The sequence below is a fragment of the Lagopus muta genome, chromosome 18 (assembly GCF_023343835.1).
Source record: "Lagopus muta isolate bLagMut1 chromosome 18, bLagMut1 primary, whole genome shotgun sequence".
Taxonomy (NCBI): domain Eukaryota; kingdom Metazoa; phylum Chordata; class Aves; order Galliformes; family Phasianidae; genus Lagopus; species Lagopus muta.
Genome location: NC_064450.1, coordinates 4,957,798 through 4,980,777, shown reverse-complemented (window position 1 = coordinate 4,980,777; position 22,980 = coordinate 4,957,798). Strand labels below are relative to the sequence as shown.

Genomic DNA, 22,980 nt, shown 5'->3' with positions numbered 1-22,980 from the left:
GTGAGCTGGGGGTCGGCCTCTTTTCTCGTGTAACAGTGATAGAACCAGAGGGAATGGCTTCAAGCTGCACCAGGGGAGATTCAGGCCGGACGTTAGGAAATACTGCTTCTCTAAAAGAGTGGTCAGGCAGTGCAATGGGCTGCACAGGGAGGTGGTGGAGTCACCGACCTTGGAGGTGTTCAAGGAACATCTGGATTTTGTGTTGAGGGACGTGGTTTGGTGAGAGCTACTGGTGATAGGTGGATGGTTGGGCCGGGTGATCCTGTAGGTCTTTTCCAGCCTTGGTGTTTCTGTGATTTTGTAAAGCACTACAGTGAGAGAACTCAGTATAAAGCTGAGAGGAAAAGCTGTGCCCCATCGCTCAGAGCTGCTGGTAAAAGCTGTGGGCTGCCCTTGTCTAACAGTCAGTGCCTAAAAAACCATGTGTAACTGCACAGAATCCTCTTGCCTAAGGCCAGCATAGGACATGAAGTTCCCGCCCTCTGCCGAGGGCTGTGCCTGACCTGGCCTTGAATACCTACAGGGATGGTGCATCCACAACTGCTCTGGGCAGCCTGGGCCAGTGCCTCACCAGTGTTAACATCCTGAATCTCCTCTCTTTTACTTTGAGGCCATTCCCCCTTGTCATATTCCTATCAGGCTATGTAAAAAGTCAGTCTCTCTGCTACTTGTAAGCTTCCTTTACATACTGGAAGACCACAATAAGTCTCCCCCCAGCCTTCTCCAAGCTAAACAAGCCCAGTTCCCTCAACCTTTATTCACAGGAGAGGTGCTCCAGCCCTCTGATCTTAGTAGCCCTCCTCTGGGCCCACTCCAACAGCTCCACATCCTGCAAGGTACAACAGAAAAGCGGTCCAGAACTCATTAAGGCATTAAGCTCCCACACCACAGCTTACTTCCAGTGGTAGTGAGCACGGCAGCTCCAACTGCCTCCTGCTTTGCAGAGCTGACATCATATAACAGAGCAGCACAGGCAATTATACATCCAATTAACATGCTCTACTGATAGAAGCAGAGCTCTGCTCGTAATACCCCTTTGATCCATTGCTTCCCAAGGATGCTTAAGAGCTGCTGTGACAGAGACAAAATGGGAAAGTTCTGACATAGAGCTGGTTAAAATACTTAAATAATTAGCTGCAAGGATTCTTCTCATGCATATTTCTGCCTCTGCACATCCAAGTCATCTAATTCCCATATGCTTTTTGTCCCTATGGCAGCACAAGGCTGACAGGAGACTAGTTTTCTGGATTACAGGGTTTAATGGTTCATTTTTGGTGAAGAGAATGCATTAAAGGACAAGACAAAACACACCTTTTGACATCCTTAAATATTTACTCCATGGAATCATTTTATGTATGAGACAGTAGTTTAAGAAGCTGCATCCCAGTATATCTACAGAGCCTACTGTATTGTGAACAAGAGAAACATTACAAGAATCTTGAACACAAACAATCCTGCATTGTCATACAGAAGAATGTGGTCCTTTTTCAGCTCGATAAGCACCCTACCAGCATTAGGCATGACAAAGAGGCAGCAAACTCCATTTAGGATGGGAAGTGACTGCAGTATGGGACTTGTACTCAGTTCTGCTACCATCAGTATGAAGTGCTGTCATTTTTGAACTGCAGTTTGCCACATAATCACTACCCAGCTTGTGCTGTCTGTAGTATCTGACAGGAGGCTGCTCTTAGTAGGAGAGGAAGAAAAGCTCCAGCAGAATTCAGAGATCACTAAGGATGAAATCTCACCAAGTGCTTATGCAGCTTCACAACTTTTTGCTACGAAGAGGCTGAAAACAAGAACCCACCAAATGTTTTTTAAAAAGTGTTTATATAGATACCAGTAATCTCCAGAGCTATCAATGACATATCATCGAACCACAGGGCATCCCAGTTCTAGTGAGCAGAACACCTAATGGAGAGGTAGAACATCCCACAGCCCACCCTGCCACAAGTCCTCCATGCTCTGTGAGAGGCTGTCAGTGTTACAGATGTTCCTGTTTTGAAACAGCCACTGTGCTAGCTGGACTTTGATCCGATTGCCTGCAGCACTCTTATTCCTGTGCCCCATGGTCAAAGCATTGCCTTAGCAGATAAAGAAAATTAGGAACAAGCTGCTGGACTGTAGCAAGCAGTCAGCTTGTTGGCTCCTCTGTAAAATTAAATAGAATCATGCAAAGAGGACAATGTATCCAGTTCTTGAAAGGTTTGCTTTAAAAACAGAAAGCAGAGAATATTATTTTACAGGAGGCTGACACCTACACTACATTTCATACTTGAATACGCTGCAGGTGTTTGCCTACATGATACCACTTCTCAAATGGGAAGAAGTTAAGCAACTAGCTGAAATGCACAGCTCAGCACAGCTGATAGAAATCTGAAACTTGCTGGGTCCGAATTCTAGCCATTAGTCATAGTTTCAGGTTATACAACATCATGCTATTATTCTCCACTTAATTCAGCCTCTAGCACTAAGCCTGCAAGTATTTTCTGAAGAGTTTGAAAGTAATCAGTGGTTTTACAAAATCATTTGTATGCTGTTCTTCACGTCAGGTATAGATTGCACAAAGGCAAAGTTGGGAGCAACAAAACTAAACATGTGAAGTTTCAATTCTTCCACTTTCAAAACTAAGCCTATTTGATTTACAGCGCAGCAGCAGGTGATATTGCTACAGCATTGGACTCTTGCTTTTCTATCAGCATACAGTTTCCTTTTACCAAGTGCTGGAATTACGTAGTGAAACATGAAGATGTAGAGTAAAAATAAACACTGGTCTCCAAAGGTTACCTCAAGAAGCTGAAGTGGGGTAACCACAAACACACCATTAAAAGGCCTCAAATGATATCATCAAAAACTTTCTCGGCGCTACAGCTATCTAGCATTCCTCCTCCCTCACAGGCAGTAAAGGATACTTCAAAAACAGGGTGTTTCATCAGCCCATGGGCGTGCTCTAGCTCACCTAACCTGCTGAGGGCAAAGGAGGAGAAACAGTTACCAACTAGCCTGGCAAATACTTCTTCAGTATCAAATACCAAGGGAATAGTCTTGGACCTAGCAGACCACCATCATCTTCAACAGCCACTGCCATTCAGTGGTAAGAGTGCCAAGTCTGACAATCACCTCCATGGGAGGTACACAAAGACTGCTGGGAAGAACGTGCACTGTAAGCAACTCTCATGCAGTCCTGAGTCAGTTTACCCTTACACAGGGCTTTTCCCATGACAAAGGCTTTCACCCTTGTCTACCCTAGCAATTCCTGGACTTCTGGTGCTTACAAACAGACCGTGTTTCAGCTCACAGGTGGAGGAGGTATAACATGGCATGCCGCAGAAGTTCTTAAGTCCTGTTCACAAAGAAGACAAGCAAAACTTCATCCCCCCCATCATCATGGGGACTGCAGTCTGCTTAAACATTCCAGCTTCAAGACAGCGGCCTCTGAAAGCTGCTAACAGCAGTAAGAATGCTATCATTCTAAGTACTGCATTTGCTAGGATGTATCCAAGCAGATTCACGATAGGGCTCATGTGACATCAGATGAAAGCATAAAGTGACTTGTACAGCTATGACTGCAGCCATCATATGAAGAGCCACTGGACCAAAGAACAAGACATAGAAGATTTTCTTCTCTGGAATGTCCCAGGCTGCAGCTGAATAAATGCCTTCTTGCCATAATTACCCAGTCAGTCTTGCTTCTGTACAAAGTTGACCTCCTTTTGTAGATATGTCTGTTTGTGTCCCAGAAGAAAAAAAAAACCCATCACAACTCTTGCTTTATGCAAAGTAGGTAGGATAAAGGTGTCAAAGACTGGTCAAAAGTTATGACATCTTCTTATTGGGGCACCAAATAGTGTCAGGATAGAGAAGGCAGTGGACAGATTTAAATCTGTGAAGGAAAAAAAAAAAAAAAAGTAAAATAAAAGTGAGACTGAAATTCTCCAGACCAGGAACATGCTATGTATTGAATGTGCAGCAGCCTACCACAGCAGGGGAGGTGGCTCTACCCACCTATAACTGTGATAAGATCTGGCATGAGAAAATAATCCCATAAGTGAGTTTGATCATCTTGCAGTTGAAAAACATAAACAAGACAGGGAGATCTTGTTTTGAAGTGGACACTTACCTGGTTGGGTCTTGCTGAAGTCCAAACACTCCTCCCACACTCACAACATTGTGTTTGTTCTCGGGGTCCCCATAACTGAGAGTTACCTGGAAAAGCAAATAAAAACTCAGAAACTGACACTACTACAGAAAAACAGAATAGGGATAGCATGGTTATTAATGAGGTATAAAGAGACACTGTGAAGATCCTGATTTGAGTGGTGTCCAAGAAACGATGGTCAGCTTTGCCATTAGCAATATTGGCACTGGATGGTAGCTATCAAGTGGATCACTGCTCATCAAAAGGCAAGCAGGGAAAACAAACAAAGGAGCTAACGTTTCATTGTCTTAACAGACAAGATGAGTTACAACCCAGTTCTGGAAGGGCACCAATCCTGCTGATGTCTCTACCTTTACTAAATGACATCTGTTCTTCCTCAGGCACAATCTGAAGTCTGCAGTAGCCATGTCTTAGCAAAAGGGAAAAGAGAAGCATTTGGATGTTAAATGGCATGCAGAGGACTGCTGTCAGCCAAACTTGGCAACAAAGTTTTGATCCCTGGAATTCCACCTCATTGCTGCTCCTCCATACAAGCACTGTATTTGGAAATCTGCAGGTACAAGAAGGCTTGCTTCTGTCCAACTGCAGACCTGCATTTTGGGCTATCAGCCTCGGGGAAACCACGATGACCAAAAAGAGGTCAGATTCAGCCCACGCTTAAGGTCCTTCACATGAAGGAGATGACACTGTGTCCCAAATGTACATCTGCACTGCCTAATAATATTATCAGGAAAACACAAGCAAGAATTTTATAGGGGCAAAACTACACTTTTGTTTGTTCATAACTGTCAATTGGTAAGAGGGAGACAAAGCACCAGGATAGCCTCATAGCTCCATCTACTGCTGCTATCCCAGTAATTTAAGGAATGAAACAAACAAGCCTGGGTCTGATTTATCCTGATTAAGTTTCTTGAGATTCAGGCAAGTCAGTCTTAAAAGTGATCAGACATTTAGTTATGCCTTAGTTATTAAGAGGTACTTGCTATAGCTCTGATTCTAGTATTGTTAAGCAGCATGAATGAGGACAGAATTTGTTAGATAACAATACTTTCTCAGGCAGCAGGCACACTAAATGTTGTCTTCTTCTACAACTGCTGCTACTGTGTCTCTTGGAAACTCAAAATGGACAAAATGGAGAACACCATATTTAGATGTAGCAGTGTAGTAAAACATACCCTGAAAGAGAGGCCATCTAGATGACCAAACTGCTTAGGGTGGAAGTATGCTTTGTACCTAAATGAAGGAATTGGACAGGATACAGCTGAGCTGCTCTGTAGACACTGTCCTCTGCCAACATGTACTAAGTTGATTCACTGGCTGCTTTCTGATCAGGCTGAGGTGTGATTACAGGAGCAGGACACAAGGCTCAGCCCTACCTGTTGCAGCACAGAGTCGCCCTGCAGTCTCTGCAGATTTTCCAGATGGGAATGGAACAACGGGCTGTGCAGCAGCTTTACTTCAAGCAGCCCTTCAATGATGTAGCCAATCGTGCAGTCATCAGGAAGACGCACTCTTTCTGCAGTGCTGATGAAGTTACCCAGGCTGTGAGAGCACAGGAGACAAGATCAAACACACTTTAAAGTTTACCAAACACATATTAATGGAGCTCAGCTAGGAGGAGTGCTTACCTGGCCCAGGGACTCATCTTCAGAGCAAGACCTCTGCTGATACAGAATCCTGCTCCACCTGTGGCAAACCAGAATTTCACGCTTGTCTTCTGAAGAAGCAACAAGGAAAAAACACAAAAAAGAAACACACACTAGTTACTGATAATCAGCTTTGCTCTGTTTGGCTGGGCAAGGAGGAGAACTTGAGGCTCTACTGGATATCGGACTGCACCTGAGTCAGAACAAGACTACAGACTAATTCTGCTTCTGCAGGCTGCTGAAAGCCTGATGAGCTCTTCTCTCTAATTAAATTCCACCTTGAAAATGACAGCAGGCATACCATCAGGTTTACACAACTGAGAGAGCACATGAAGTAGGAAGCTACAGTGCCACTTCTAACGAATTCCAGATGCCCCCAATGATTCTAACCAAAGGCCACAGTCAGTTCAATCTTCCTGAGGAAATCACAGCTGTTTTGTTGGATGCTTGGCTCCAGGGAGACTGCTATGTTATGCGGTTTTTCCTAACAAGGTGCTTTATAACTGACTTTCTGGCTAGTCAGTGGATTCATTTTCATGCCTGTTAGCAGAGAGGACCTCTGAAAACTTGTTCCAGCTCATGAACCTTGCAACTGAGACACCTTTGCTTCTACATCCTGGAAACATAGTAACCAAGCATTTGGAAATGCTAGGCCTTCAGTACCCAGAGAATCTATCACCCATCTGAGGTTGGTTCAAGCTGGTAACAGTGGGATACTGCTCTCAACAGCCCCACCTTCCAAAAATAAAACAAAACCACACCACCACCACCAAACAAGAAGCATCAGCCCCCAAAAACGATTAAAACAAAAGGAAGAGTCAAGGTGGAGAGGCCCTACTCACCTCAGTGTGAGGGAGATCACCAACATAAGTGAGCAAAGGAAGAGAAGCAGACATCCACCCAGGAGACAACTCTATTGTACATAAGCACGTGAGGTCAGATCAAAGGTACATTTAACCTGGCACTCTGTCTCTGACAACGGCCATTACTTGCACGTTAAGTCATTTGATATTGTGGTGCACCTATCGATTCTCATGGCTTTAAACAATTTTAAAGGCTCAGGGTGATTCTCAGCCTAACTGTAAAGCTGCTTACTGATCCATCGCTTTGGACGTGGTCAGCTGCTTCGATGGGGTGGTCCAGGCTCGGTCGCCCCACATAGACATCCTGGCTAGGAGAGAAGGCAGATAAGAGACGCAGGAGAGTCCGTGGATTCACATAGTTGTCATCATCCACATGGCAAAACCACCTTCAAATAAACAAAAACAACAACAAAGTTGCTGCAGTGCTGTGACAAAGAAATGAGTTACAGTTCTACAGCTGAGTTGTGCTCTTTCAAGCTTAGAGGAAACAGCACATCCTATTACACTGAAGAACATAACTTGGAAGCTGAAACCACCTATAGATCCTAGATCTGCAGAGATGCTGAAGCCTTGCTAGGTTTCAGATGATCCCTGTTCATAAGCACTGCTTCCTGCTGTACTATCTTCCTTATGCTCATCACTCTGCTTTAGCTAATGCAGCTGAAAGAAACAAAGTCAACCACAACACCTACTTTTGTCCAGATTCTAGGAATTTATCATATTCCACAGACATCTTGCAGCACAGAGCTTGGCGGGTGTGGACAGCAGAACAGTTGGTGTTGATCATATGATCCCCTGTGGGGGGGGGGAAAAAGAATAAAAAATAAATAAATAAAATAATAATAATAATAATAATAAAAAAATCAGCCCCATCAAGTTTGGGAAGAATGAATGGTCCAAAAAAGACCACGTATACATTTGGCACTATTACAGTATACTGAAACTGCACAGTGTGTACACATGGAGAGTAAACAACAGGACAAGCAGGGCTCACAGGCTGTGCATATGGAATAAAGTTGTCAAGTATATAAAAAAACAGAGAATGGAGGAGGTTGGAAGGGAGATGATCTAGAAACAGCAGGTTCTCTAAGATAGGCTGCACAGGAAAGCATCCAGGTGAGTTCTGAATATCTTCAGATATGTGGTTAGATTGCAGGGTGTATAAACATGGCTATGAGACTGCATGCAAAGGAAGCACCTAATATAGCTTTGGACCAGAGAGACTGAAGCTTACTAACAGGAAGGAAGCATATGCAAAGGTGACAAAATATTCAGGAAGCTCCAAGCCTTTTGTCCAGGTGGTAAATAGGCACAGCATTTTCTGCTATCTTAACTTCCCTAATTGCTTGTACAGCATGAAACAAGGACTTCTAGGAAAAGCACGACAAACACAAAACTCAGTTACAGCAGACAGCAGCCTTCTGTGCCACACAGCTCACCTGCTTTCAGGCGCAGCTCTCGATCCTCCCAGTCTGTGAATATGAACGTCTGCAGAAGGCAAAAAATGGGTTAGGAGAAAGATATGTCCATAATGAAGGGCTTCCAAAACCAGCATCTACTTTGCTCGGTTCTCTGTCAGAACACTATTTTATCTTATGGATTTATTTCATGTTAGCCATTGTAGGGGGAACCCCAGCACCTTCAGCTCTTTTACTGGAGAAGTTCCCACACTGCAAACTAGAAGAAACTATTTCAGAAAAAACACCCAAACCACTGCTCTCCTTATCCCAGGGTACAGATAAAGTGTTTCCAAAATGAATGGCCATCTTATTTGATAATATTGTCCTCTGCAACTTCACCTCCTCTGTGTGGCTGGGAGCCACAACTCTTAAGCAAGCTAAAAGGAAAGGAATCAAAATCAGAGTGCAAACTGTCAGACAATAACCCTGCCCTGGCCCAACTGGTGGGCAAAACTGCATTAAGATGCTAGAATGTAACAAAATTCATCAGCAAGGGAACAGGCTCTATGTCAGTCTCATAAAACCCTCAATTACTGAACTACTTCATCCAGAACACTGGCATCTAAGCCAACATCAGCACCAAAGATCTCACACCACCACGTAGTACTTTTCCCAGTCCTCAAAACACGGTTTCTGCGTGGACTCAGATAGTGAGAAAGCAGCTTCATCGAGAACGAACTCAGCAATACGTTCTGATGAAGTCCTCAGGCCCGTTTTCCAAAGCCTCACAGTGTGAGCTGCATCCAGGCCCAGCGTGGATCAGCTGCCGCGAATCTCGGCCCGGCGCTCACCTGTCCTCTCGCCCGGGAGATCCAGGTTTGGAACAGCAGCTCCAGCCGCGTCTTGTGATACTTCCTCGTCGTTTTCACCGCAATAAAGATGTCCTTCAACTCCAGGCTCTCCCTGCCCGAGCCGCCGGGCGGCCCCAGGCGGACCCTCCTCGCAGGCCACGGGCTGCCGCCGACGCCCCGGCCGCCCCCAGCGGCCCCCGAGCCGCCGCTTCGCTCCCCGGGCGCGCCGCTCCCCGCGGGCCGCGCCTCCCGCTTCGGGACGGCTCCACTGGGCCCGGCGGGCGGCGGGCGGCGGCGGGGCGCGGCGGGGGGCTGCCCGCGGGGCAGCAGCAGGAGGAGGACGGCAGCGGCGGTGACGGACAGCAGGAAGCAGGCTCTGCGGAGCCCCAGGCAGGAGCCGCTCATGTTGCGGCCCCGCCGCCGCCCGCCCGCCTCATGGCCCCCGGGAGTCCCGCGGCCGGTTTCCCCCGCGGCCTCCACCGGACGGCTCCGGGACGCGGCGGAGCCCACGGAGAGCAGCGCCCGGGCGCTCCGGGCCGAGCCGCTAGCGCGAGAAGCCGCCCCGGCGCTAGGCCGGGCCGGACGGAGAGGTCTGGCGAGCGCGGCCGGTCCCCGCGGGCGGCGGGAGCCCCGCGAGGCCCCGGCCCGTCCGCGCCGCCGCCCGGTGCCAGCGGAGTGGAGCGGCGGGCCGCGGCCCCTTTAAGGGCTTCACCTGTCGGATGCGGTCTGGCCGCGCCGCGCGACCCGGAAGCGAAGACCGGGCTGGATGTGGGGGCGGGGCGGTCGGCCGGAAGTGGCGGTCGCGAGGGAAGGATGCCGCTGCCCGTCCAGGTCTTTAATTTGCAGGTACGAGGCGCCCTTTCCCGCCGCTCCGGGTATCGCCGTTCCGTCGCGGCCTCGTTCGGTGTCGTTTCTGCACGGCGTTCGGCGGCCCGGTCCGGTCCCGTCTCTCCGCGGCCTCCGTGCGGCGTCCGCGGCCTTTCCCCTCGGCCCAGCGCCGTGGTTCCGTCGCGTTCCCGGGCGGCTCCGCTCTCGCGGTCGGTGCGCTGCGATCGCCCGTTGTTTCGCCGAGATCCGCCCGCGTCGCGTGGAGCGGCTCCAACCGAGCGGCCCTCGGCGGTTTGTGGCGTCGTAGGCGGGGCCGGGCGGGCAGAAGCGCTTTAGAACGGCGGGCGGAGAGGAGCGGAGCGGAGGGCGCAGCGGGACGCGGGTGAACCCGAAGGGACTCGGCGCCCTTCTGTGTCCGCACCGCGAGTCGCCCGGCTTCCATCCCTTAACGGGCACTGGGGCAGCTCCGGTACTTCGGTAGCGCCTTCCTCCCAGGTGCTGCGGGAGGCTGCGGTCCGTTCGTTGCGTTACGAGGTTACGGCGCACCCGTGGGCTCAGAATCGTGGCGAGAGAGCATCTTTTTTTAATTATTATTATTTATTATTTTCGGAGTTCTTAAATAAGCCTTGTCTCTTCCTTTCAAAGTGAAGGATTAGCTTGAAAGCGTCTGAGTTTGTGTATCTGAGTGGGACTTGCACCTATTTGTGGTTTTTCTCTGCCTGGGAGTTTAGGGAGGAAGGCAGAGTGGTGACCTGGCAGCTTAGTGAGGTTAAGTTCTTTACTGTGGGAGCGGTGAGGTGCTGGAACAGCTGCCCAGGGAGGCTGTGGATGCCCTGTCCTTGGAGATGTCAGGGCCAGGTTGGATGGGCAGCCTGGGCTGCTATGAAATGTGGAGGTTGGTGACCCTGCCTGCGATGGGGATTGGAACTTCGTGATCTTTGAGATCCCTTCCGACCCAGGCCATTCTGTGATTCTGTATAAATCTTTTTTCTCCAGCTGCAATTATTGGTAGTTTTCCTAATAGTGATCCCTAAGGTGCTGGGGGCAGGTTTTTGCTATGCCAGGCAGTGTAAAAAAAAAAAAACAACTTGACTGTTATGATATAAGAAGAAAAGATGGATGCAAATAAAAAGAAAATGACGGTCTCAGTACAGTGACTTAATGGCTTTATGCACTGTTTTTTCTGAGTTGCCGATCTGAACAATCAGACTTTCCTTTGGGCTCCCCCTCACTTCCCTTCAAGGAGAAAATAGCAAACCAGGAAACCAACTCACCTAAACTTCATTTATTTTTGCTTCAGGGGTTTGGGAGGTTTTCCATCAGTGCTGAGATATGCGCATGTTTGCCACTTACCCGTCTCTGAGCTGTGCTGCTCTTCTGCCCTCTGACAACAGCAGCAGGATAGTTCAAGAGATGGCAGGTTTTCACAGTGCAGATTCATTTTTCCAGTGCCTCCATTGTGTTCTTCATGTTTCTTTAGACTTTGTAATGTGTAGCAGTTGTCTTCTCTTCCTCCCCCACCTCTAAGTTTTACTTCTAAGCATTAAAGCAGCTTTCAGAGGGTCTGGTGAGTTGTTGTGGGTACCCTTCTTTACTGTTTTGGAGCTTCATGAGCTGAGTGTTAATACCTGCTCTTGCACAAGGCAGAGAAATGCAGTGTAATGTGGAATTTAGCGTGCATCCCTGAGGTGCTTTGTAGAATCAGATTTATTGATTTCTTCAGCTTGTTATTTGATGATCTACCAAACCAAGTCAAATGCTGTGTCAGTGGTGAGCATCAGTGTGGCTTATTTAGAAAAACTTCATTCTGAGCAATAGTGTTGGCAGAGAAAAGCCCTAAACCTTTCTAAGAGCTCAGGTTGTTGGGTTTGTTGTTGTTTTTTTCTTTTTCTTTCCATTACTAAAGTTTGGTTTGTATTTCACCAAGTCCTTAATACATCCAATCACAGCTTGTTACGTTTGAGCAGGAGACAACCAGGTCTGACCACGTTTTGCTGTTCTAGGGTGCAGTGGAGCCCATGCAGATCGATGTGGATCCTCAAGAAGACCAACAGAACGCACCTGATATCAACTATGTGGTGGAAAACCCCACTCTGGTACGTGCTGGCTGTGGGCTGAAGGACTGCATTTCTGATGTAGCTTCTTCCTTTCAGTTTTCTGAGAAACTTCATTTTGCTTCTTGTCGAATGGTTATTTAGAGATGAATGCATTTTCTTTCTGCATAGTGGGGTAAGAATAGCGATGAGCCCTTCTGTGATTTCTTTCATGTGATCATTGACTCTTTACTGCACAGACATCTCTTCTTCTTTTTATTTTGGTCAATGTGTGGCCTGGCATCTTGCTTGATTTCTGGCCTTTCAGTTCAGTTCTGAAGCTAAAGAGATGGAGTGGTTGTGTTGCAGCCTTCTTGCCTTTCTTACTGCTGCAACATCTGAGCATTCCACAAAATGTAGTGGTTTTATTTTCACCATAACTGTGTGATGTGAAAAACCATAAATCCCTTCTGATGCTCAAATAACTGAGGAGTGAAATGAAATGACTGCATGGTTACAGCAGTGCTGGGCAGCATCACACATGAATGTGTGGAAGAAAGAATGCTCCTGCCTTTGTGTGCTTGGATTCTTCATCTGATAAAGCAGGAATTCTAAAGCCAGGTTTGCTGCGTGTGCAGTCCAGTTTCAGTCTCAGAGCAAGGTAGGTCTTGGCACTGGATCAAGCAAAAATGGTACCCTAACATCAATAGCACATCAGGAACATGGGGATGCCTAAATGGAGATGACATGGGATGTAAATTAAGTGTGGAAGGCAACCTGAGCTCTGGGCTGGGCCTAACAATTGTTACATGTTCAGGATTTAAACCTCAGATCCTTCCTCAGGAGTAAGAGGTCCTTATAGTTCTCAAAGGAGATGTTTTAAGAGCAAAAGAATGCAAATTGTCATTTGGAAGGGATTTTATTTTATTTATTTATTTATTTTTTAAGGAAGAACTGTGTCTGATTTAGGGAAATTCAGTTCAAATGATGACATCTTGACAAAATTATTAACAGGTTATTGACTGAGCAGCTTTAATTAGCAGTAGCACTACAGAAAAAAATAAACATTAATTTCCCCTGGATTTGCAGTACATTGCAATTGACTTACACTTGAAGAAAGGAGAAATGGAATAACGTTACCTGACTTCTTCTGTCTCTGAGTCTCCATGTAGAAGCCAAGACTGCAGGGAATCCTGTGTGGGTCGTGTTGTAGTGTCTTAATTTGGTGTTGCCATCTTTGCCTTCTAAGCCTGAGCTCTGTCTGCAGGACTTGGAGCAATATGCATCCAGTTACAGCGGTCTGATGCGGATTGAGAGGCTGCAGTTTATTGCTGACCACTGCCCACAGCTGCGGGTGGAAGCCCTCAAGATGGCTCTGTCATTTGTCCAGAGAACTTTCAATGTTGATGTGTATGAAGAAATCCACAGGAAGCTGTCTGAGGCCACCAGGTACTGAGAGCACGGCAGACCTGTGGAGCTTTTCCACTGAAGACAGGTGTTTAATTGTGGAGAACTTTACATGCGTAATGCCAAAATGTTCCTTAGACATCTTATCTCATTCTGAAGAGTTCATTTGTAGTGTTTTAAGGGGCTACAGGTAGATATGGAGAGAAGTTTAATCCTTGCAACTGCTTCAGGTATTAATGAGCACTCTCTAGGCAAATCATGGAATTGAAGGTTATTCTAGATCATAGAATCATGGAATGGCCTGGGTTGCAAAGGAGCACAATGCTCATCCAGCTCCAACCCCCTGCTGTGTGCAGGTCACCAACCAGCAGCCCAGGCTGCCCAGAGCCACATCCAGCCTGGCCTTGAATGCCTGCAGGGATGGGGCATCCACAGCCTCCTTGGGCAGCCTGTTCCAGTGCCTCACCACCCTCTGGGTGAAAACTTCCTCCTAATATCTAACCTAAACTTCCCCTTTCTCAATCTAAAACCACAAATGCTCTTGTATTAATGAATTAAAACCTCATCTAAAGATTTGCCTCTCTCTTTCTTTCTGTTTCTTTCTTTCATTCCCTACTGCCTTTGTTTTCCCTTTGCTCTCTTTGGTGCATGTGGTGGTATTGTTTTCAGGGATACAGTGGCAGGTACTTTTCAGATGTTTGTACAGAAAAGTTTGCAGGGTATTAATCAGATCAAACTCTTTCAGAGAGCTGCAGAATACACCCGATGCTGTCCCTGATAGTGGAATTGAACCTCCTCCTCTTGACACAGCTTGGGTTGAAGCTACACGCAAAAAAGCTCTTCTTAAACTGGAGAAACTTGACACAGATCTGAAAAATTACAAAGGGAACTCCATCAAAGAGAGTATCAGGTGAGATGCAGAAGGCTCTGCTGGAGCAAGGAAGAGCATTTTGCTCCTCCAGGCACCTAACGCGGGATGTCAGCTGCATTCGGTGCCTTCGGTCAGTGTGCTGAGTTGTTCAGAACAAACTCAGCATCCCTTTTTCCCCTGCTCTTTCTGAGCATGCAGTTCATTACTATTTTAATTCCTGTGCTCCAGGAGAGGCCACGATGACTTAGGTGATCATTACCTTGACTGTGGGGACCTCAGCAACGCTCTCAAGTGTTACTCACGAGCCCGGGATTACTGTACCAGTGCTAAGCATGTGATCAACATGTGTCTCAATGTCATCAAGGTAGGAAGGCCTGCAGGGAGTGGTATGTGGAGTCCTGACATCTGCTATGGAGCCCACCTGCACCTTTCATATCCACAAGTATGTTACTTGTTGATTGCTGTATGTTACTTGTTGTATGCTGTTCCTGGCTCTCTGCAGGTCAGTGTCTACCTCCAAAACTGGTCTCATGTTCTGAGCTACGTAAGCAAGGCTGAGTCCACGCCAGAAATTGCAGAAGTAAGGTCCTGCTTTTTAATTTACATGAATTTTCCCTTTGTTTTCTGTCTCCAAAGTTTGTAAAACAGTTTATTCAATTCCCCCTTTTACAAATTGTTCCCTCTAAGACTTCCTTGATCTTACAGTCTATTCTTCCTCTAATCCAGTCACTCCCTGGCTCCTATTCCATTCCTTTAGAGATTCATTGTTAATTATCTCCCATGATATGCATGAAGGAAATCTTGCTCATGGCAAAAGCAGGGAGACTTGTTGTCCTCAGTTTGTTCCATGTTTCCTGAGATTGATAGGTGAAGTTATCTTGCAGTTGAGATTTGCAAGTCAGTTACTAGGGTGAAATATCTCAAGGATATAACCAAAATGGTTTTCAAGCTGCTTGTTCACTACTGCTTTTCTCATCCTGTAGCAAAGAGGAGAAAGAGACAGCCAGACACAAGCAATTCTCACTAAGCTGAAATGTGCAGCAGGTGAGCGAGTCCTTCAGCTTCTTCTGTTTTGTTTTATGCCTGCTTTTCTTCTTTTCTGCCCATAGGAATCTTTAACAACAGAATATGCTTGATTTATTTTGTTCTCTCATATCCAAAAAACTTCATTTTCTCACCAGAAATGCAAAATTGAATAAAGCTTAATGAGATGGAACTCTCATGTATGTATTTTAAAGGATGCTGGTTACTGTCTGAGAATCATGCTTCACTTCAGTAGAGAAGGCATTACCAGCTCTGGGGTGCAGGTTCTACTCCCTTTTACAGTTTTTACAATGAGAGATTTCACACTTTTTTTCCTAACTTGCATTCTATCATGAACAGAGAATTATTTTTTCCTGATTTCCAGGCTTGGCTGAACTAGCTGCACGGAAATACAAACAGGCAGCAAAGTGCTTCTTGTTGGCATCATTTGATCACTGTGATTTCCCTGAGGTGAGGACCGTGAGGGAGCTGCATGGGCTTGGAGGGAATGTAATTCTTCTAAATGGTAGTTTGTAAAATTCAGGTACTGTAGTTATCCTCACAGCACTCCTGTATGGTTTGGTGGTACTGTGAACCATCTCTTAACCAAAAAAAGCCAAACAAACCAAAAGCTCCAAAAAAACACAACTGAACAAATAACTCTGGCCTTGAGTGCTCTGAATGGCCTGCTGTAGGTCATGCAGGTACTGTAGTCTGTGGAATTTGTGTACCTCATACCTGGTCAGAAGACTGGCTGCTGGAGTTGACTTCTGCTCTTAGCAGTGGACAGTCCCAGCTCAGCTTCTGGTGAATACCTGAGAGCATGCTGTGCTTCCACTGCATTTGATAAATGATCTCATTATTGGGCAAAGAAAAGGCTTAGAGAAGGCTTAATTCCAACCTTCTGCCATTTCAGTAGTCAGTCACAGTGTTGCCATTCAGAGCGTGCTCCCTCAATCTCTCTCTCCAGCTGTTGTCTCCTAGCAATGTAGCTGTGTATGGTGGTCTCTGTGCCCTCGCCACCTTTGATCGTCAGGAGCTGCAGCGGAATGTTATCTCCAGCAGGTAGGTGACGCTTTGTCAGGACATCTTTGTAGGTATGGCACTTTGAGTATGGATTCTGGAAAGACTAGTAGCTCTTGGATTGGAGAGACAATAACTGAACCGTGATTTGGTTTTAGTGCTAGCTGAAGTTTCCCTGCTTAATCATAGCTGGAACTCTAACAGAAACTTCCAACCTGAGTCCAATCCAACATCTGCATTGTCCTGCTTCCTGTCACCATTAGTGGCCCAGAACAGGGTGATGGAGTCCTGTAAGAGGCAGCTGTTTACCTTGATATGACTTCTGTGCTAACCATATTAATACAGCTTAACAGTTAATACAACTTAAAATGTATTCTAACTATGACAGAGTTAATAGAGTTACAAGCTTTGGGAAAACAGATATTTGTGTGTAATAGATTGAATGACTGTGCTGCTGAATTCATTAAAACTAAGGGTATGGAAGCAATAATTTTAAGGTGATGTGGAAAAAGGGTTGTTACCCTGACTGTTTTATTGGCTGAGTCATAGGATGAGGAGCCAGGGATGGGATGGAGAACTGGGAGAGCACTGAGAAGCAGTGTGCATTCTGAAGGTCTCTCACACTTGAGATGGATCGTCTTCCCAAGGCTGTTGTGCACTGAGTTTGCATTGGGTGTGCTGTGTTCAGTGTAAGGCTGTGCTTTGCAAGGGATCACAAAGCTGGCCAGCACACAGTGCTGTGCACACACAGACATGGCCTCTGTTTTCTGGCTGTATAACTCAATGCTGAGTTCTTGATTTCTGCTACTTGGTTTGATAAAATTCTGGCTGCTTTTACCACAGGGGCTCTCTGGTCTGTTAGGGAGTCAGTTCTTGGAATGCCCAGATGATAGCTGGAATTTGTGATCTTGCACTTTGGAGTGATGAGGTTGTGGGGTGGGAAGTGGTGGGTTTCAAGATCTGATCACTGCCATGTTTATCTGTAGTTCCTTCAAATTGTTTTTGGAGCTGGAGCCACAGGTTCGTGACATCATCTTCAAGTTCTATGAGTCTAAATATGCTTCATGCCTGAAGATGCTGGATGAGATGAAGGTGAGTTGCAGGGGAGAGGTGCAAGAACAGACTCCAACAGTTTCCTTCCCCATGTCTTTTGTGAGAAAGAGTAACAGTGTTTCCTGTGCATCTTTTCTGTGGTGTCTTCTACCTCCTGGTGTGGCAGATGGAAACAGAGAGCAGTTTAGGAGCAGATGGTGAAGAGAAATTATGCAATTTTTTAAACATATATTGAGTTATTTGATAGATTGCAAATTCTCTCGTTCATTCTTGGTTTTGCTCTTGTTTTTTAGGGTTTTTTTGCCTTGTTGTAGTGAATATTAATATCCTTTAGAGTGAAGTATATTTATATTTTTAAGAACATAGGAATAATGTATTTTTTTCTACACTGTTCCTGAGCTTCTGATGTGTGTTTTTGCCCAGGACAACCTGCTGCTGGATATGTACCTTGCACCTCATGTCAGGACCCTTTATACTCAAATTCGAAATCGTGCCCTAATTCAGGTAATCGTTGCTGCAATCCTAAGGGGTGGATAAGCAGTGAATGGGCCACCTCTGTGTCCTTGTTTTCTCCGTGGTGTTTCAGAGGGTGGGGAATCCCCCTGGTCACTGAATATTTTCTTATTCCTAGTACTTCAGCCCCTACGTGTCAGCAGATATGCACAAGATGGCGACTGCTTTTAATACCACAGTGGCTGCTCTGGAAGATGAACTTACTCAGCTGATTTTGGAGGGACTGATCAATGCCCGAATAGACTCACACAGTAAGGTGAGTGCATCTGAGCCACAGGTCGTGGATTGAACAGCTGTCCTAAGATTGAAAAATTCTCTGTTCCTTGGGTACTTTGAAATTGCATCCATCTGCTGTGAGTGGTGTTTCAAGGAGGGCTGCTCTCCAGCCTCCGTGACACTCCAGCTTTATTCCACAGTGCAGAAAGGGCTTTCTGCTATGGAGCCCTGTTGTAGCTCCTGCATGCAGTGTCTATCTTGGTTGCAGATTCTTTATGCTCGAGATGTAGACCAACGCAGCACAACTTTTGAGAAGTCTTTACTCATGGGCAAAGAGTTCCAGCGCCGTGCCAAAGCCATGATCCTGCGAGCTGCAGTGCTGCGCAACCAGATCCACGTCAAGGTATGGCCGTGGTGCTTGGATTCAGGGCAGTGGCACAGTCAGTAGTGGTATTTTCCCCAGAAACTGATGAGGTTCATACATCAGCAGGGGAGTGGATTAGCTGTTGTCACAAATGGTGGACAAATCATGGTGATATCAGATGTGAAATGGGAAGAAGAAACAAGAATTTCTAGGCAGTACACTGAACTACTGGTACAATTCAGAATGTCCTTTGAAGTTAATGTGTTTGATTCCAATTCGTTCTGCCCAATTCATGATACACATACCTTTTATCTTACCAAAACCAAGGAAACTTGAAGCAACTTTTTTAGTAGAGGAATTAAAATAATGCATGAATTGTTTGCAGTATTCCTTCCAGGATGCAAAGAATGCCAATGGGGAGGATAGGACACAGAATGTATTCAGTTCTGTAGTACATTCATCTCTGTGATAACCAAGTGCCAGATAAGATTCAAATTCAGCAGCCAGCAGCACCTTGTATGTGGGAAACAAAGAGTGGTTTAAAGCTAGTTTGACTTGTATAGAAACTGTGAACTTGAACTGTAGGAATTGTAAACACAGAGCTTTTGCAAATCTGTCACTATGTATTTGGGGCATGCTCTTCTCCTGCTTGTCATCACCTGTGTTTCCTTTGGTCTGTTTGGAAGCACATGAGGGGTAGCACTAACTAGGATGTGTTTTGGTCTTTTTGTTGCAGTCTCCTCCGAGAGAAGGCAGCCAAGGGGAACTTACTCCAGCTAACAGCCAGTCCAGAATGAGCACCAACATGTGATAAACTTCATGCATTACCAAAAGAAATGGTCCCTCTGGGACTTTGTCCAGCATCACACCCACAAACTGCTGAGCTTCACAAACTGCTCCTGCCTCCCTCACTTTGTGCTTGGATGGAGAGGGTCAGGGCTGATGATGAATAATATGAATGTTCCAATAACTTCAGTTCTCCTTGAAAAGCAATTCTTTCTCGAAATGGCATCCCTGCAATGGGTCATCATTTCAGGTTTACTAGAATTCTCCCTTCCTTCTCCTTTATTGGTCACTCCATAGAGTGTTGCCAGATTATTTATACAGATGCTGATGTGAGGTTGGTTCAGCTGCTGTTAGTTTTCTTGTTTCTGAGCTGCAAAAAACAGGTAGTGTTAAGCTGAACGGGCAGGAGTGATCTGAGATGAATTTCACTGGTAGGAAAGTGTTGCCTTGTTTCTGAGCAATGCTGTGCTTTCTCTTTATTTCAAATAAACTCGTTGAAGTGCGTTGCTCTCAATTATGGAACTGGAGTTCTGGTTGGAGATGCGATTCTTTTGAGAAACTCTTAGTGTTTTGTTTTGTTTTTAACCTACACCTAAACATGTGGCACTGTTTCCATGCATTCAGTCTCAGGCTTTTATTTTAGGGTGTTATGTGTACGTAGATCCATGTTTTTTCTCTTTGGTCTCTGTTTTCAAAGACTGTTTCCTGACGTGTTTCCACTTGTGCGTGACCTGGCTTTGGAATCCAACCTTATCATAGCAGTAAATCTCTTCCTTATATAAATGCTGCTGCTCTGCTCATTCTGCCAAAGTGTGTGATGGTTTCTCAGCGTGTGCAGCAGCCACTTCTGGCAGCACAGATAAATGCCATAGGACACCATGCAAGTCCTGGAGCAGAGCTTAAAACAGTCAATCCAGGTGCTGCTCTGCAAGTGCATTTATTCCCATTTTCCTTTTATAAAGGGATTAAAGCTGGCAGCCCAGGTGTGTGTGTGTGTTTTATGTTAATGAAAGGAGACATGCACTGGGTTTTCTGAAGCCATTGCAGCTTTGCATTCATCTTATCCATAAGGTAAGCTGAGAATTTGGGTCCAGCCCTGACTGGTCTGGCAACTGACTACAGATGTTACTGTTCATCTTTTTAATAATAATAATAAATGTTATTATACCCAGTGCATTAAACAGCAGGGTTGAAAAGATTATTTTTGGAGTGTTTGGAGTTTTGTGTTAAGACTTAATTTGAGGTGTCCTGATCTCAAGCTACCAAATTTCTGCTCAGCATGGAGGTGTTTTATAGGCTGCTGTACGTTGCCTTCTGGTCTGCTTGGAGATGTAGCTTGGATGAACTATGAAGGAAGTGCTGTTTGAGGGAGCATTCTAACAACAGAAATCCTGCTCTGCATGTGTGCAGCTGTAAAATTGTGGCAGTGCTTTTTTTTATGACTCAGATACTGCAAGTGGAAGCAATGGTTCCTGTGATGACTTTGGTTAATCGGCTTGTGAGGTGAATGGCTGTGCATCTCTGCAGGAATTCTGGGAAGGTAATACTAATGCTTTTTGCTGAAGGAAAGCCCTTCAGTGCTGTCACCCTGCCTAAATGTTACTGTTTCAGGTTCTTTCTTCCTGAAGTGGGGCCAGTGATATCATTTCTGAGGTGAAGATCTTATGCCCTGCTCTTGGAAAAGATGATTTTGCAATTCAGTCCAGTGCATCACAATAGGCTACTGCTGCTTCATCCTGTGCAGCTCCTCCTGGAGGAATCCTCCATTAGAAATAGAAACCTTCTGCCTCTTCCATGTGCTGTCTTGAGTGAGTATCCCTTTGCCAGCCGCCCTAAGCCCACTGGGTGGCAGCAACAGTTTCTGACTGGCTGTGGCCCAAAGCAGTCCATAACCAGGGCGGAGATGATGGGTTTCTTCTCTTCAGACAAAAATGCTTACAGTCTTTTGGACAGACAGCATTTAGCTATGATTGCTTAACTCATTGGCACTGTTGAAGCTCAGTGTATGCTTTGGTGTGGAATTGTTGGCTTGGAAATCTTCAGCCTGTGAAAGAAGCTGCGGTAGCTCTGGGGTCTCGTAGGTGTGTCTCAGCACGGCTGAGTGTAGCATCCTCATCTGTGAGCTGCTGTCAGCTGGGAGTCTTGAGTGGATGAGAGAGAAAAGCACACAGGATAAACTTTAAGGCAAGCAAACTTTAATAACAGCGACAACACCTCTGATAAAGACTTGTCAGAAAAACGTAGGAAGTGCTGCTCAGGCATTTATTTATTCATTTATTCATGTAAAAGACTATAAAGTCTCAGCCAGCTTAATTTGGCAGCTGAAGGTTCTTAGGCCATCTCTGACTGATTGAAGTGGATGGCAAAAGGGGAGCAGGGCTCTGCAATGTTTTGGTTCCCCCTTGTGAGAGCTGTGGGTAATACAAGTAAGTTTTTCATTAGCTGTTAATTGAGTGTAGGAGGGTTAAAAAAATACTGGTCTGTGACTGTACTGTTTGTGACTATAAAAAGTAGAGGTGAAGTACTCTGCATTGCAAGTGGGATTTGGGCTTCAGCTGATCCTCGTTTGACTTTGGTAACTTGACCTGTTACTGTTTAGGGGCTGGTGTGGATTGTTTCGTAGGGTAACTTGATTGGCCTAAATGAATTACATAGGGAACAGAAATGGGCTGGTTTGTTATATCAACCTCAAAGAGCAATGTGTGAGATTTAGAAACGTCGTACAATCGTAATGCAAGACAGTTTCTAGACAGCATCAAATAGTTCAGGCTTGGAATCTCAGTAGATGTTAAAAGGCACAAACTCAAAGGCAGATTCATCAGCAAGAGATGGCCTGACTCAAACAAGAATTCAAGTGGCAAGACCTGAAAGCCTGCCTTAGTAGGTCAGGTTTGGCACTCTTGTTGCCCTTCGTCCCATCGAGGTTTTCTATTGCTGCATGCACAGCATTGAGCAGGTGCTCCATGGACCTGGGGGTTATGCAGCTGAATTCTTTGTCTCCATAAAGTTTGTGCCTATAAATACATGCTGAGATTCAGGTGGTTTTTATTACTAATTTTTTTTTTGCTGTCTCATGAGCTGGTTGCCAAATGCAGACGGTTGGGTTTCTTTTTGTGAGGTAAGCTACTGCTGCTCTTTCTTGAGTGCCTCTGAAGATGCACATAAATACAGGGATGCAGTCTCCTGCAAGCCCAGAGATTGAGGGTCATTTTCTCTCCATCGTTCTGCATTGCAGGGCATTTCTCCCCCTACTCCCATGAAAACTGAATAGTTCATTTCTTCTCGAAGGTTTTTGAAACAGAAACAAAATAGGGCTTAACCTTGCTGAGTTTGCTGGCTGCAGTGTTTTTTGAGTAGAGATAAGTGGAGCAATCAGTGTATTGCCTAGCCTGAAAGCAAGCCCTAGCTATGCAGGTGCAGGTGTGCTCAGCACCAGTGGCAAATGGCCCTACTTTGCTCATGTTGTAATAGTGCCTCCTGATTCACAAGTGCTGCTTGTTAAGAAATTGATACTCTAGTCATCATTACCTCTTTAATAAATAGGCTGCAATCGTAATCATCTGTAATGCTGTACTGTTGAAAGCTCAGGTTGTACCTTTTGTCACCAGGACGGTGCTGTGCCATTGGCTGCACACAGGGAGCTGTGCATTGCAGGCCCTGCAGAGCAGTGCTCCAGTCCTGCATTAGGAGCACTGTGGTCCCTCTGATGTGCACTGGGATGGCAGCCAAGAAGATAAGTGTGTCTGCATTGCATGTTAAGAAGGGCTTTGCAAGAGGGGATGGGGACAAATGCAGCTTAAACACTAATTCAGTACAGATGTGTTCATTTCAGACTCTGAGCTATAAGGTGCTTTTTGAACTGGGAGCTCAGAGGCAGCTCGGTCCTTTCTTCACGCTGGTGATGAGTTTGTGTGCTCCTAAGATGTGATCTAAAACCAGACTGT

The 22,980-nt window shown here is 45.7% G+C and overlaps 2 protein-coding genes across 4 annotated transcripts; one reads left to right on the top strand and one right to left on the bottom strand.

Moving 5' to 3' along the window:
• Positions 1–1,639: 1,639 nt before the first annotated feature.
• RFNG (RFNG O-fucosylpeptide 3-beta-N-acetylglucosaminyltransferase) lies at positions 1,640–9,565 on the bottom strand. Of its 2 annotated transcripts, none has more exons than XM_048964742.1 (8): positions 8,920–9,565; positions 8,108–8,156; positions 7,361–7,463; positions 6,901–7,054; positions 5,788–5,876; positions 5,536–5,701; positions 4,121–4,206; positions 1,640–3,725 (listed from the first exon to the last, which is right to left on the bottom strand). In XM_048964742.1, exons 1-8 carry the CDS (start codon positions 9,322–9,324, stop codon positions 3,521–3,523), a joined length of 1,257 nt encoding a protein of 418 aa, XP_048820699.1. In that variant the 5' UTR covers positions 9,325–9,565; the 3' UTR covers positions 1,640–3,520. The 2 variants fall into 2 exon arrangements, with proteins under 2 accessions (XP_048820699.1, XP_048820700.1); XM_048964743.1 differs by lacking the exon at positions 1,640–3,725 and adding an exon at positions 3,744–3,883 and having other exon boundaries at positions 8,920–9,563.
• Positions 9,566–9,639: 74 nt separating this feature from the next.
• Positions 9,640–20,237, top strand: GPS1 (G protein pathway suppressor 1). Of its 2 annotated transcripts, none has more exons than XM_048964740.1 (14): positions 9,640–9,765; positions 11,751–11,843; positions 13,048–13,229; positions 13,933–14,097; positions 14,287–14,422; positions 14,561–14,638; positions 15,042–15,102; positions 15,467–15,552; positions 16,052–16,146; positions 17,091–17,196; positions 17,581–17,661; positions 17,789–17,926; positions 18,155–18,289; positions 18,987–20,237. In XM_048964740.1, the coding sequence occupies exons 1-14, from the start codon at positions 9,733–9,735 to the stop codon at positions 19,059–19,061; spliced, it is 1,464 nt and encodes a 487-aa protein (XP_048820697.1). In that variant the 5' UTR covers positions 9,640–9,732; the 3' UTR covers positions 19,062–20,237. The 2 variants fall into 2 exon arrangements, with proteins under 2 accessions (XP_048820697.1, XP_048820698.1); XM_048964741.1 differs by lacking the exon at positions 9,640–9,765 and adding an exon at positions 9,803–10,038.
• The last annotated feature ends 2,743 nt before the right edge of the window (positions 20,238–22,980 follow it).